Source organism: Gracilinanus agilis, chromosome 2, assembly GCF_016433145.1.
Source record: "Gracilinanus agilis isolate LMUSP501 chromosome 2, AgileGrace, whole genome shotgun sequence".
NCBI lineage: Eukaryota > Metazoa > Chordata > Mammalia > Didelphimorphia > Didelphidae > Gracilinanus > Gracilinanus agilis.
Genome location: NC_058131.1, coordinates 233,962,081 through 233,977,068, shown reverse-complemented (window position 1 = coordinate 233,977,068; position 14,988 = coordinate 233,962,081). Strand labels below are relative to the sequence as shown.

General features: G+C 42.1%; 1 protein-coding gene and 1 long non-coding RNA gene across 2 annotated transcripts in view; one reads left to right on the top strand and one right to left on the bottom strand.

Annotated features, from left to right (window-relative positions):
• Positions 1 to 1,811: 1,811 nt before the first annotated feature.
• The window catches only part of KIF3C (kinesin family member 3C), a 65,896-nt gene continuing 52,719 nt past the window's right edge, over positions 1,812 to 14,988 (bottom strand). Inside the window, exons 6-8 of the mRNA XM_044661016.1 lie at positions 3,626 to 3,734; positions 2,108 to 2,280; positions 1,812 to 1,905 (exon numbers count right to left, since the gene is read on the bottom strand). Coding sequence (XP_044516951.1) covers positions 1,812 to 1,905; positions 2,108 to 2,280; positions 3,626 to 3,734 — 376 coding nt within the window. The remainder of the gene's footprint in view (positions 1,906 to 2,107; positions 2,281 to 3,625; positions 3,735 to 14,988) is intronic.
• LOC123235002 lies at positions 10,062 to 13,998 on the top strand. Its single transcript, XR_006505361.1, has 3 exons — positions 10,062 to 10,382; positions 12,309 to 12,358; positions 13,554 to 13,998. It is a non-coding gene; the product is annotated as an uncharacterized LOC123235002 (long non-coding RNA).

Sequence of the window (14,988 nt, the reverse complement as noted above, 5' to 3'; positions counted from 1 at the left end):
TTGGGAGGTGTAGTGAGGAAGACAAGTCCTCACCTCCCATGATCTCCAGGAAGCTTCCAGCCAGCTGCCATCTCAGCCCAAGTCAAACCCTCCTCTTTTGTCTTCTGATTCAACTCCTTTCCTGCTCCAATATGTAATGATTTCCCTTGAAGAAGAGGGGCTTGTGACCAGAAGCAAGCAAGGTGGAGGGTCCAGGAGGACTGGATTCCTTAAGGAAGCTTGAAGGGAAGACATCCCAAAGCCAAAGAAGAAAGGCAGAATTTACAGCTAAGATAAGAACAGGGACTGTGGACGGGGACATTTCTCTGAGAGCTGGGAATCAGGGCTTTGTGAGGGAACGATGTCATCCTTGAACACATCAAATGCAATCTGGCCCTGGAGGCCTCAAGTTTCCCCCAGCAGATAGGGGTTCCCATTCTATTGATGTAATCGAGAGAATCTGAAAGACTTTATGAAAAGAAGTCACATGAAATTAGATGAGGATAGAAGTGGAGGCAGATAGAAGGAAATCCCTAAACTAGTGATTCCCAACCTTTTGAAGGTCATGACACTCATCATTTATTTGATTCATGAATTCTGCTCCTCCCCATCAAGTGTGCATTAAAAAAATTAAAGTCAAAGTTGTTTGTTTTTTAGAATTCTGTACATCTTCAGAAATGAGACACTGTTGACCAGTATAACAAGGTTTGGGAATTACTATTCTAGGGGCTAATTCACATAAAAGCTGCAGAGGGATTGGTTAATTTTCAAGAAGGCAGTGTCCCCAAAAACTTGGATTCAGAAGCAATAAGTAGTATTAAGCAAAGCTGGTTAAGAGAGTGCCTGGGTCCTCTATCCCTATGTTGAAAGATGGAGGAAGCACCAGGTATGGAGAACTATTTTTTTTTTTTAAGTCAGATTGGAGCAGATCCTTCTTGCAGCTTAGAGTCTGGGTCCCCTTGGTGGCTGTGACAAGACAAGGCATCTTAGACATGGAGAACCAATTGCTGTCCCCCACCCAACATGTCTTCAATTAGAGCTTCAGATTTGAAAATGGCAGCAACTGACTTCCCTGGCCCTAACCCCAGAATCCGATGCAAGGACTGAGAGGAAATGAAGGACACAGTCTGTAGAGAGCCAGGACTTTGCATCAAAACTGAAGGTTGTGGCCTGATGCAATGAGGTCATTTGAGGCCTTGGAAGTATCCTAGAGAAAAGCTGAGAGAGGCTGCCTGGGCCCCAGAGTATTCAAGCTCCAGCCCCTGCAGCTCAGCAGCACCTCAGGGCTCCCTGGTTAGGCCTTGTGGACCCACCACCATTGTTAGGAAGCTTCTTATCCTCTCTGGACAGCCAACATTCTTCTACCACCAGAAACTCCCTGGTAGTGCCTCTAAGTGCCACAGGAGATGGAGACCACAGCATGGGACGTGTAGCAAAGAACACTTTCTCAGGCACTAGCCACCTTCCCTTCAAGAGACAGCTGACACAGACCCTGGCTTGAGGCCCAACTGAGAGGTCCTGGCAAGAGGGAAAGGAAGCTGCCCAGCGACTGCCGCCAGGTCCAGAGGCCTTGGTGAAGGTCATTTCCCCCATACCAGCCGAGCTCCATGAATAAATAACATTAAATAAATAAGGGAGGCTAACAACTGAAGGCAGGGGGACATTCTGCTGGAGTCTCTCCCCCTCATACACACACACACACACACACACACACATGTACACACACGCACACACACATGCACACACACAAAGCCGCAGATGAGATGTTTTGAGGCTGGCTGCCCATATCCCCCCCGTCTGTGGGGGGCAGGCAGTGTGGTCCTTGCAGGCTGTCACTCATGGGCCAGCATTGTAGAGGGGCGCAGAGAAGTGGAGGCCAGTGGGACATGCGATGTGGAAGAGGGCAGCAGCTGAGGACTCTGGCACCTGGTAGGAGTAGTGCGTAGGAAGGTGGAAAAGAACACAGGAAATGTGTCAGGTAGGTCTAGCCCATCCCTCGTCCTCCTTTACCCCCCATCAACCTGTAACTCTTGCCTAGTATGCCAAGAATCTGTACCTCTCACCAGACCCCCTGCTCCTCTAATCCCTAGATCAAATTTGCACCCTGCTGGCCCCCGGATATACTGACCAGGACCTGGACTTTCGGACTTTAGAGGTGGCAGGTCTTTCAAGGAAGCTGTCCAGACGCATAAGCCTCTCCATGTGCAGTGCCCGGGGATCTTGTTCTTGGTCATGAGAGAATTCAACCTCAAAGACAGCTGGAGGGGACACATCCAGTTCCAGGAATAGGATGTTCTCTGCCTGTCCCCAGAAAAGTAAAACCAGATATGGGTACAGATGTGCCTGGCGCCATATGCCTTCTCTGCCAATAGCTAATATTCACTGACGGTGGCAATGAATGGACCTGGGACAGGGCTGTTGTGCTACCTCAGCAAGGTCTGAAAAATCACAACCTTCTGAGTCTGAAACCCCATGCCCAGCATTTGTCAGGACGGCCGATGCATCCGATAGTTTATCCTCGGCTGTACCTTATTGTTATGAGAGAGGGTTCTTGACAAGTGACATGATGTAAAAAAAAAAAAATATATATATTACTGGCACGAGAGCTTTGACCTGCTCTGTTTCTGATTGCTCTTCTTTAGGCAACGTGGTGTCTCCCTGCTCCCAGGGCCTCACTCTACCATCGCCAGACTTAGCCTGGAGTCCTGATTGAGTTAGCCCATTGTAGCTCAGAACTCTCAAGCCCAAGAGATTTGTCAGCTTCAGCCTCCCAGGGAGCGAGAATTATAGGCCTATACTGTCATGTCCAGCTATGTACTGAAAATTTTTTAAAAAGTATACATCCATCTGTTACTGTTCAACTGAAGCTTTAAGCCTCCATAGTCACATATATAGCATATCACGAAATAAATTCCTGTGTGCCAAGAAAGGTAGAATTTCCTAGCATTAAAATATGTACAAGAGGCAGCATTAATGGCCTAGAGCAATGATGGGCAAACTACAGCCCCCTGAAATGTTCTATTTGGCAGAAGACATTATTCCTAATCGGATGAATACAATGAGTAGGATACAATACAATGAAACTTCGAAAGAGTTGCCTTAGAAACAGACTGACAGATGAGCATTTCCTTTGGCCCCCTCTTTAAAAAGTTTGCCCATCACTGGTCTAGAGGATAGACAGCCAGCCTCAAATTCAGGGAGTCCTGGATCCAAGGCCTGCCTCTGAAACTAGCTACATGACTTTGGACAAAGCTGACAGTCTCTTAGTGCTCCTGCCCATTCAAGAAGACCCTGTTGTTAAAAAAATAATAATAATAACTTTTATACATCTATGTGAATTGAGTTTAATAAGCATCTCTCTCACTGGAAATAGATTTGGAATCATGAGGACTTGGGTTCAAATACTAGGTCTGATACCTGGATAATCTTGGGCCAGTCATTTCTGTCTGTGGGCCTTCAGTTACCTCATTTGTAAAGGAAGGATCTGGGCTAGATAAATTCTAAGGTTCCCTCTTGCTCAAAATGGAATGACCCTTTCTCTTTGTGGTTCCCTGCCCCAGTTCTGGCTCTAGTCATGAGTATGATAGAGAAGTCAGTGATGATCGTGTGTCATAACTTCCCTTCCTTCCATTCCCTCTTCTCTTACCCTGTATCTGGGGTGGGACCCCATCGCCATGGCAACCCGGGCATATTGGCTGATGGGTCTCTTGTAGCCCACTGCTGAGGTTGGCCGTTTCTTCATTTGGCTGTTATTGCTGTAAGGGAGAGATGGTACCAAGGTGAGTTTCCCATGTGCCCAAAGGAACGGAGACACCATGAGGGATTAAGCGGTCATTAATGTGTCCTGCAGACCTCCAACCCTGCAGGCTCTGTTATTTCCTTTTTCTCATTTTGCTGCTGCCTGTCCATTCTAACTAACCCAAACTTGGCCCAGACAGTTTCATATGTACCATCTGTTCCCAATTTTCTAAGCTAAAGGGGAACAAGGGATGGTGTAGGTGAATGAAATTCAATATTATATGAGCCAAGAGATTTGCAAAATTATAGAATCTAGAGTTGAGAGACTTACTTCAGTGGCCATCTCATCCAATCCATCACCACTCCCAAATTATTCGCCTTACAATGTACCTGACAAGTGCTCATCTAGTCTTGTTTGAAGACCTCCGAGGAGAGGGACTCTGCCATTTCTGGAGGCAGTCCATTCCACTACGGAGTGCTCTATTTGTTGGGAATTTTTTTCTGACATCAAATCTAAATTTGTCTCTGCAAATGCTTCTGGTTCTGTTTTCTGGTGCCAAATAGAACAAGCCTGAAACTTCTTCGTGACAATTCTTCAAATATTTTAAGACATTTATCATGTCTCCTGAGTTTTCTCTTCTCTATGCAGCTCTATACCCTCTCCCCCATCCCACTCCCTGGTGACTTTCTTCTACCAACTTTCAACAAAATAACTTAAGTCATTTTATTGAAAGGGCAGCTATGTGGCACACTGGATAGAGTACTGGGCTTGAGGATCTCTTCCTGAGTTCAAATTGGCTTTAGACACTAGCCGTACAACCCTGGACAAGTCACTTAACCCTGTTGGCTTTAGTTTCTTCTGTCAAATGACTTGGAGAAGGAAATGGCAAACTATTTAAGTATCTTTGCTAAGAAAACCCCAAATTGGGTCATGAAGAGTCAGACGTGACTGAAAAACAGCCAAACAACAACATTATTGGTAAATCTGCCTTTTTCTGGTAGAGGAGAACAAATATAGGACTTGGATGGGGAGGACCTGGGTTTGAAGTCCAGGGAGGAGTCTCACTGCTATCCATCAACCAACAAACATTTATTAATAATCACCTACTAGGTGGCCCAAGTACTCTCTTAAGCATTACAAATATGAAAATGAGGTAATCACTGTCCTCCAAGAGCTGACATTCTACATTCTTAAATGGTTATAAAATTGCTAACAGTGTAGGTGAAGAAAGGTTCAATGAATCCTTTGCCATTGAAATTAGACTTTCTAACTTCCATGTTCTATAATCATTTTTTAATTTAAAAATTTTTTTTTAATTTTTACTGTCTTAGAATCAATACTGTTTTTTGATTCCAAAGCAGAAAGTGGTATAGGCTAGGCAACAGGGGTTAAGTGACTTGCCTAGGATCACACCAGGCTTGGCTCTTTATCCGCTGATCCACTTAGCTGCTCCTATCTCATAATCTTTTTTTTTTTAATTTTAAACCCTTAACTTCTGTGTATTGACTTATAGGTGGAAGATTGGTAAGGGTAGGCAATGGGGGTCAAGTGACTTGCCCAGGGTCACACAGCTGGGAAGTGTCTGAGGCCGGATTTGAACCTAGGACCTCCTGTCTCTAGGCCTGGCTCTCAATCCACTGAGCTACCCAGCTGCCCCTCTCATAATCTTTTAACGGGGATCTGGCTTCAATTCAACAAATATTTAAAGGCCTATTGTGTCTAAAAGCACAGTGGGGATAAATTAGTTTGCATAGTGTCTGGCTTCAAGGAACTTACAGATTTATAGATTATATATTATATTATATATATACATATATATTTATACCTGAAAAGTCAAATAGTAATATTGGGTATTAATAATAACTAGTATTTATGTAACATCTTGAGGTTTGTAAAGCACTTCATAAATATCTTATTTGGTCTCACAACAACCCTGAGAGATAAATGCTTTATTATCCCCATTGTACAGATGAAGAAAGTAAGGCTGACAGAAGTGAAGTAACTTGCCTAGGTTTTATACATTGAATTTGGGTCTTCCTAAACTCCAGGTCTGGCACTCTATCCACTGTACCAACTAGCTGCCTGTGGTGAGAGTAATGGGTTTAGAGTCAAATGATCTTGGTTTCATTACCTAGTATTTTTGTGATCTTGGCTGAGTGCCTTTACCACTCAGATCTCTATAGTCTATTTTGTAAAATAAGGTGGTTAGACTAGCTTGGTGACTTTGGGATGGTCACTTAACCTCCATGCGCTTTATTTTCCTTCTCCAAAAACTGAGAAGGTTGGTGTAGTTGGTGTCTATGGCTTAGCTCTGAGATTGAGTAACTACAAAGTCTGCAAGGTCTGCCTTATATCCATGACCTTTATTTACCTTTAAAAGATGACACCAGTTAGCAGTGAAATAGCCAAAAGGTTGTCATTGGGAAGAAGACCCAGAAGCAGTCGGACTTGGATTATTCACCCACTGGCTATGCAGTCCTTCAGTAACTGAATAGGAAGCCCTGGAAGGCATCAACAATGCTGCTATTTCTGCAGTGTGAAAGTAATGGAAAATTATGCAACTTGCAACCAGCCAATCATGTGCTAGGAGCTCTAGGTTCCACCAATAAGGTGGCTCCCACTTGGGCAGCCCCCATTGATCCCTTGGCATTGACCGAGATAGGTCATAGAGTACAGACTTGGGTAATGGATGACTGGCTTCTGCTTCTGAAGGATTTGGGGCAGTGACAGGAAGAGTGAATAGCGGAAGCAACTGGGTAAAGTATTTTTGCTCCTTAGCTGACAGAAAGAGGGAAAATGCATCTTGAAGCGAAAGGGCACAGGAATGAAAAAGAAATAAAAGATCTCTCTGAGTCCTGCTTTATTATTATTATTATTATTATTATTATTATTATTATTATTATTATTATTATTATTATTATTATTATTATTATATTACTAAATGTTTACCCCCAGTAAGCAGTGTGCTAGAACTCAAGAAGCTGAAGGCTTTTCTTTTAATTTCATCAGTGTAGGGAGCTCCTAGTAGTGGCAGATGACAATACATGGATAATTTTGATCTAAGTTCTAGGAAAATGCTGGAAATTCAGAAAGGTTGAATGCTTGCCTTTAGCCATACATTTTAGGGCATATTTGAGAGAAGATGTGAGGGTAGGTCTTTTTGACTCCAAGCCCAACCTTCTACCTACTATTCCACTTTACTGCCAATTCTGGAGAGACAGAAAGACAAAGAATACTTTTTTAAAAATTCCTCAAAGCACAGGGAGGGTGCCCATTTTTTTGCTGGAGAGGAGTAAATTTTCACTACAGCCTTAGTTCCCTAAAAATTGTAGAAAGGGACAATGTTGGAAGAGAGAAAGAGATTGAAAGAGAAAGGCAGAAGAGGGGAAAGTAACAGGAGAAAGCAAAGGAAAAATGGGCAAAAAGTAGGGAAAGGAAAGGATGAAACCAGAAAGGAGATCAGGAGTGAAAACATACTGAGATTTAGCTCTGAGTGTAATTTTTTTTTTAAACCCTCACCTTCTGTCTTGGAGCTAATACTGTGTATTGGTAAGGGCTAGGCAATGGGAATAAGTGACTTGCCCAGGGTCACACAGCTGGGAAGTGTCTGAGGTCAGATTTAAACCTAGGACCTCCCGTCTCTAGGCCTGACTCTCAATCCACTGAGTTACCCACTCTGAGTATAATTCTTCCTTGCAGCCTTTCCTGATTTCCTCCTCTCTTTCCCTACTCCACCCTACTCCCATCTAAAAGTTTCCTCCTACCTCAAATTTTCCTAGAGCACTTCATCTGGATCTCTTCCTCTGACCTCAGCACTTCCTACCTGGTATCATATTTATGAAAGAGAGTTTCGGTTATTTCTCAGTTTTTTGGCTAAGATCAAGTGAGCGCTCTCAGACTTTGACTGATGATATCTACATATGAAAGCTTCAAAACATAACTAGGAAGGTAAGAGAGACAACAGCTTTTCCTATTGGGTTCTTTCCCCAGCCCTCTCACCAACATGCAAGAAAAGAAAGGAGGTTTGAAGCTGAACCCCCCCCCCCTCCCCAACAACTAATGGGCTTGGTGTCTGGGGCAAAAAAAAAAAAAAGTTCTGCTGAGGACACAGAGGTCTTCTAGACAAGAGTCTGAAAGAGAGCAGATAAATGACTCTTAAAGGGAAAATGCTGAGAAAGGCTTTTTCCTAGGGTTACCATTGGCTGTATGGCTAAAGTGAAGGCTGTAGCTTTTCTGAAGTAGCTATAAAATGTGCCTCCAGCTTTTAATGAAAAGAAGAGCCAGAAACCTACTCTTTTCATGAGGGAGAGATAGTACTATAGGTAAGGATTTCAGCTGAAGCCAGAAAGCAGAAGCCAGAATCGAGAAAAGCCCTGAAGTCATATGGCTAGTAGGCAGCAGGCCAGCACCTCCAGCAGCGATAATCAGGGACCAAGTCCAGAAGAAGCAGCATGATGACATTACTAGAATTTAAAGGCCCTCCAACCCTCCATATCTGTGTATCCTGGACGCTAGTGTTCCCTCCATATGGATCTCTAGGTGCACATCCTGGCCAAACACACTCTATGTGTGTGTGTGTGTGTCTCTACCCTAGTTTCTAGCCATATATTTCCCATGTATGTACCTCTCTACATATGTGTTCTATGGCTGTCCATCTTTCCTGCTGCTGGTCTGTATATTTGTGGAAAAGAGTTCTTGAGGTTTATGAGGGAAATGTTTTATTTCCCACTAAATGGAAACTCCTCTAGGGAAGGGTCTGCACCATTTTAAAGCTTTGTGCACCCAGTATTTTGCATAATGCCTTACATGTAATAGGTGCTTCATAAATGTTAGTCAAAGGGAAACTTACTCATTTGCAATCGTCATTTCCTTTTCTAAATTTGAATATTATGTGGTGGAAAGAAAGATGGTCTTAAAGTCAGCAGACCTGGACTCAATTCCTACTTGGATTACTTGCTAGTCATATAGTCTTGGGCAAGTTCCTTATCCTCTGTGAGCCTCAGTTTTCTCCTATGTAGATGGGAAAAATACCACCTTCATCATGTGCCATGATGTTTTATGGATCAAACAAGACAACGTATGGGAGACTGTTTTATAAACGATAAAGTGATACTTGCTATTAGTTATGTTTTATTTATGGCAAAGGGGAAAAACCAGCAAACATCAGAAATCAGGTCTGTGGCCAGAGCTGCAGGTGAGTGATAGTTGGAGCCTGAGAAATCATCTGGTACACTAACTAGCTGGGTGACTTTGGGTTGGATCATGACCTTTCTGAGCCTTTATTTTCTCATCTAAAAAATGAGGAGGAGGATGTCTGCTCTACAAAACTTGTAGGACTCTTTTTTTTTTAAGCCTTCACCTTCTGTCTTAGAATCAGTATCAAGTATCCATTTCAAGGCAGAAGAGCAGTAAGGGCTAGGCAATGGGGGTTAATTGATTTGTCCAGGGTCTCACAGCTAGGTAGTGTCCAATACCAGATTTGAACCCTGGATCTTCCATCTCTAGGCTTGGATCTCAATCCACTGAGTCACCTGGCTGCTCTCTCAAAGGACTTTTTTTAAAAGGAGAGAATATAACAAAAGATATGTTAAAAAAAAAAAAAAAAGATGAGAGTAGTTCACACTTACAAGTACTTTAGGGTTTGTAAAGCACTTTACATATACTCTCTTATCAGATCCTCCTAATAGCCAGGAAAATGAGAGTGACTTGCCCAGGGTCACAAAGCTAGTGTCAGAGTGTTTGAGGCAGAATGCAAGCTCAGGTCTTCCTGACTCCAAGCCCAACAGTCTCTCCTCTACTACCTAGCTAAGAAAAAACCAACCAAAACATTACAAACTCCAAGTATTGTTGCTAACGTTATAAATAACACAGGTGGCAAGATTTTTTTTTAAAAAGTCTGTCTGCTAGAACTCTCCTTAGAATGCGAATCCTAATCAGCAGCTGGCTGGCTGGCATAACACACCGGGTTAAACCACAGATGACCAGAAAAGAGGCTGATAAAGGGTCTGAAGGGCCCAAATCTTTGCGAGGTCAGAGAGGTTCCGAGGGCCAGGGCCAGGCTTGCTGATCGGGTTCAAGGCTATAGGGAGGCAATTCAGGATCCTGCAGAGACACCCCGCGAACCGCCAGGCAGGGTGGCGGGGCGAATGTCAATGCCAGGGCATGCAAACTGACACAGGGCTCTTGGCAGCACCGTGGGGGAAGGGAATGTGCTATGGTTTTTCTGTCTCATGACATCATCCGATCGGGTAAACAGTCCTGCAGGTCAAGCGTCTGCCGCTGGCTGAGCAAGCCGATGAGAGAAGCTGCGGATATTCTGGGAGGTGTGCAGAGAAGGGTGTCTGCAAAGAATAACAGCGCCTCGGGGCTACCCAGTCCGCTCTCCCTGGTCTTGCCCTAAGGGAGGAGTATGACTTGGGGCTGACTGCACAGAACTGAGCTCTTCTCTCCCGGAGGCCACAGACTGCCCTGGGGGGAGCCACATCCCCACCCAGGCTCAGAGGGCAGGAAGAGCCCCAGCTTGAGAGCAGTGTGGCGGAGCGGGCTTTGGAGTCAGGATATGCTTAAATCCTGCCTCTCGCCTTAGTTCTGGGGTCAGTTACCTTTCCTAACGAGCCTCGGTTTCCTCACTTGTCAAACGAGAAGGTTGGAGGAGGTGACTAAGGTATGGGAATGATGACGTTGGCCCTATTCATCTCCTGGGACTTTTGTTTTTAAGCCCTTACCTTCTGCTTAGAATTAAGACTGGGTATCAGTTCCGAGGCAGAAGAGTGATAAGGGTTAGGTTGGGGTAAAGTGACTTGCTCAGGATCACACAGCTAGAAAGTGTCGAAATTTCCCTGCTCTAAATCTATGATGCTATAATCCTTATTAACACTTCCGTTTGTCCCTTGGGCTTCATCTCAAGGGCTGAAAGCTGTTCCATTACAGACTATATCTCACTACTGCCACCTCTACTTTCACCTGTCTCTGTATGTTTACTATCCCAGCTATCATCCAGCTCTCAGCACCGTGTCACTTTTCTCCTAATTTAGAGGTGTCAAACACATGGTCTGGGTCTGCATATGGCCAATAACACTGGTGAATGTGACCCAGAGTCAGATTAAATGAAAATGTTTCCCATCTGATTTTAATATGTTAAATTAAAAGAAAAAGAAAGACTCTATAAATATATATTCATAGATATTATATCTAAATATGTTTATATAAAGAAAATTATATACTTATATATTTATGTGACATAACATATAATTATATAAAATATAAATATGCCATAAAGAAAATCATATTTATTATATATTTCCATATATTTTCTATATGAATATATTTATTATATAATATAAACACATAATATAAAAAGAAAATTATGTATTTATTGTTTTATAGCTTATATGTATATTATATGTAATATATTATGTATTATATACTTATTATATATATTATACATTATATAATTTCTTTATATATGTTTCCTTTATAAATATATAATTTTCTTTATGTAAGTTTCTAAGACAATATATTGCTCACAGACATCCTTATGTATGGTTAAGTGGCCCCCATCTATATTTGAAATGGATGTAGTTTATCCCACTCTCTATTTTACAACTAAGAAAACTGTGCCCAAAGAAGTTTAAGTGACTTGCCCAAGGTCACATAAGAAAGGAAGAAGAGAAGAGATTTGAACCCAACTCATCTGACTCTTTCAGGACGCTCTGTTATATCAAATCATGGTTGGAAATGGTTCCATTTATTTATTTGTTTAACCCTTACCTTCCATCTTGGAATCAATATATACTGGTTCCAAGGCAGAAGAGTGGTAAGGGCTAGGCAGTGGGGGTCAAGTGACTTGCCCAGGGTCACACAGCTAGGAAGTGTGTGAGGCCAGATTTGAACCCAGGACCTCCCATCTCTGGGCCTGGCTCTCAATCCACTAAGCCACCTAGCTGCCCCTGAAAAAGGTTTTAAATGGAATTTGCCTCCTACTTTTTTACTTGTATCCACCATGGCAAATTCAGACTTCTTCCTGGTTTGTCCTAGCTCTTATTTGTTATTTCTAGCATTTTATCTTCTATATGCAAGGTACCACTGTGCCTGGACCCAATTTCAATTATACATCCTCACATCTTTTTCAATCACTTTGTTGCACTGATCCCTTCACACTCTGTCTTGTATAATATTGATTTGAGAACATGTCTATGAAATCGAAAGCCTGTGAAAAGCAGCGAATGTTGTTTTTCCTCCTTGGTATCTCCAATGTCTTGCACATAATAGCTCCTCAATCAGCTCTAAATCTATGGTTGTAGTTTTGCTGAATGACTAATGAAATCACCGTAACATATGCTGTGACTTTCCACAAAATAAACACTGGTGCCAGGGAGGGCAGGATTTTCTGACACTCTAAATGTACATTCGTGGAAAAAAAAAAGCAATATTTAAAATGTCCCTTGCTGTATATAGTCTGCTCTGTGTCATGCTTTTAGAGACCAAGTGACTTTGCCTTGACTCTAGTCTAAATACTCTCATTCTTTCTCTTTCTCCATCTCATTTTTCACTTCCTCTCACCAGGATCTTATAAATGCTTCTCTTCTAGGTCTCTTTGTTTCCCAATGATCTATGGAGGCATCTAGCGACAGTCTTCAGGTAGGAAGAGCTTCAGGACTCGAGATGATAAGGAATTTGGGTGACGTTGTGTCTGGCTCCAGAGCGAGGAAGATGAGTTTAAATTTGGCCTCAGATACTTATTTGCTGCATGACCCTGGGACAAGTCATTTACCCTCTCTCTTTGCCCTCAGTTACCTTAACTGAAAAATGGGGATAATTTTATATAACCTCTCAAATGAGAAAATATGTTTAAGCTGCTTAGCACATGGTAGCCACTTGATAAATGCTTGTTTCCTCCCCCTTGGCTATTCCAGGGGATGAAAGGGACCTCGGTGGCCATAAGCTTTTGCCACTAGGAGGAAATCATCTGAACTTTCAGTACAAATTCTATTCCAAGTGATTTTTTTCAGTGCCAAGGAGCTTAGTCTCTTTAACATCTCTAAGGCCATCTGCACAGAAGCCACTCTGAAGGGTGGAAGTAGTCGTGGCAGAGATTGATCTATGTGAGGAGATATGGGACAAGCCAAAAGGACCAGAGGTAGTGCAAAGCCCAGGGAACCATGCCTGCAGTTGATGTCGTATAGCATTAGGGAAGCTGCCGAATGTGTAACAGCTAGAAGATTGTTACCATTATTATAAAGGAAAACCCCTGAGGAGAAATTGTCCAGAGGATGTCATCTGAATTAAGATATTCATATAATTAAAGAGCTGGAAGGGACTTGAGAGGTCATTTAATTGAGAGAAAGGTGTGAAACACAAGCTTGGGGCCACTTAGGGCCTACATCACTCCCCAATATAGCCCAAACCAGATTAAAATGTCATTCTTATTTGATTTTAATGTGTTGATATATTCTTTTTTTTTTAAACCCATATCTTCCATTTTAGAATCAATGCTGTGTATTGGTTCCAAGGCAGAAGAGTGGTAAGGGCTAGGCAATGGGAGTTCAGTGACTTTCCCAAGGTCACATAGCTAGGAAGTGTCTGAGGCCATATTTGAACGCAAAACCTCCTGTCTCTAGGTCTATATCTCAATTTGCTGAGCCACCCTCTGATGTATTAATTTTTAAAAAAGAAACATAAACATGTGGTTCTCTAAGTCAATGTAGGGCCCCAAAGTTCCTTATGTAAGGTTGGGTGGTTTTTGTCTCTTTTTTTGAAACTGATCTAATCTATCCCATCCCCATTTTACAAATGAGAAAACTGTGACCCAAGAAGATTAATGTCTTTTCCCGAGGTCACACAAGAAAGGAAGAAGGGCAGATGAACTTGGCTTCTCTGACTCCTTCAGAAGATTGGAACTCTTTCTATTACATCAAGATGGTTTTAATTAGAATTCCCCAGCAGTTTTAGAACAAGATCACAGGGGTACGATGGTAAGTACCTGACTTGAGGTGAAAGTGGACACTCTGAAGAAAGAAGGCTACCCTAGAGCTACCTGGAAAAACATCTGCCATCCACATACCTGGGTCTTACTGTAGGTGAGAAATACAAGGCTGTGAAAATTCATTTGCAAATGAAATTTGTAATTTTCCACAAATAAAAACTTCCACCAAGTAAAGCCATGTGCCTCCAAGGACAGACCACAAGCTACAAAATGGGAAGGACAGCCAGGTGGCACAGCAGCAGATAGAGCACCAGTCCTGAAGCCCAGAGAACCTGGGTTCAAATCTGGCCTTGGACACTTCCTAGCTGTGTGACCCTGGGTAAGACAAGAAAAAAGAAGAAAATGTCTTTCACATTTGATCATATATTGTTGGCCATGAGGTTACAAAAGAGTCTTGTTGCCTCTCAATGTAGACTTTATTTACATGTGTGTAATTGGTTTAAATCTTTTGCCTTTGAATTATATTTCCCTGGAGCCCACTGACTTCCTGTTGTTACATGCTGACGTAGACAGGGGATAAATTGGGTGGTTGTCCGGGGCTAGTGCTCTTTCCTTTATGTGGTAGCTGCAGCTGGGAATGCGGGCTGTTTGAACAGGTAGATTAGCCATGGGCATGTGGTTTTATTTTGTTACTTATTTATTCCTTACTTCTAGTGATTACTAATAAATCTTATAAAAACATAGTATTTAAAGTTATTATTGTATATTCATTTTAATTTTTACACATGTAGTATTCCATAATCATAGGATCTAGTGGTATAGAATAGTAGCTATTAATTATTATTAAGAACCATATAATCATTCATCATTATAATATTAATAATTATTAATATTAGTATTATTATTAATAGGAACATAAAGCTCTCAAATATGTATGAAAAGGTAGGGTTATATAGGGACATAAAAATAGCAAACTTGGAGTTAACAGAACTGGGTTTGAGTCCTGACTCAACTACCTGTATGACCTCTGGCAAGCTGTTACATCTCTCTGGGACTTAATTACCTCATTTGTAAAATGGAAATAATAATTCTTGCACTAGCTACCTCATAGTGTTACTGCAAAAATCAAATTAAAATCATGCACATGAAACCACTTTTGTTGTTCAGTCAGTTCAGTTGTGTCCAACTCTTTGTGACCCAACTTGGGGTTTTCTTGGCAAATATACTGGAATGTTTGTCATTTCCTTCTCCAGCTCATTTTACAGATAAGGAAACTGAGGCAAACAGGGTTAGGTGACTTTCCCAAGTTTACACAGCTAGTAAGGGTCTGAGAAAGATTTGAACT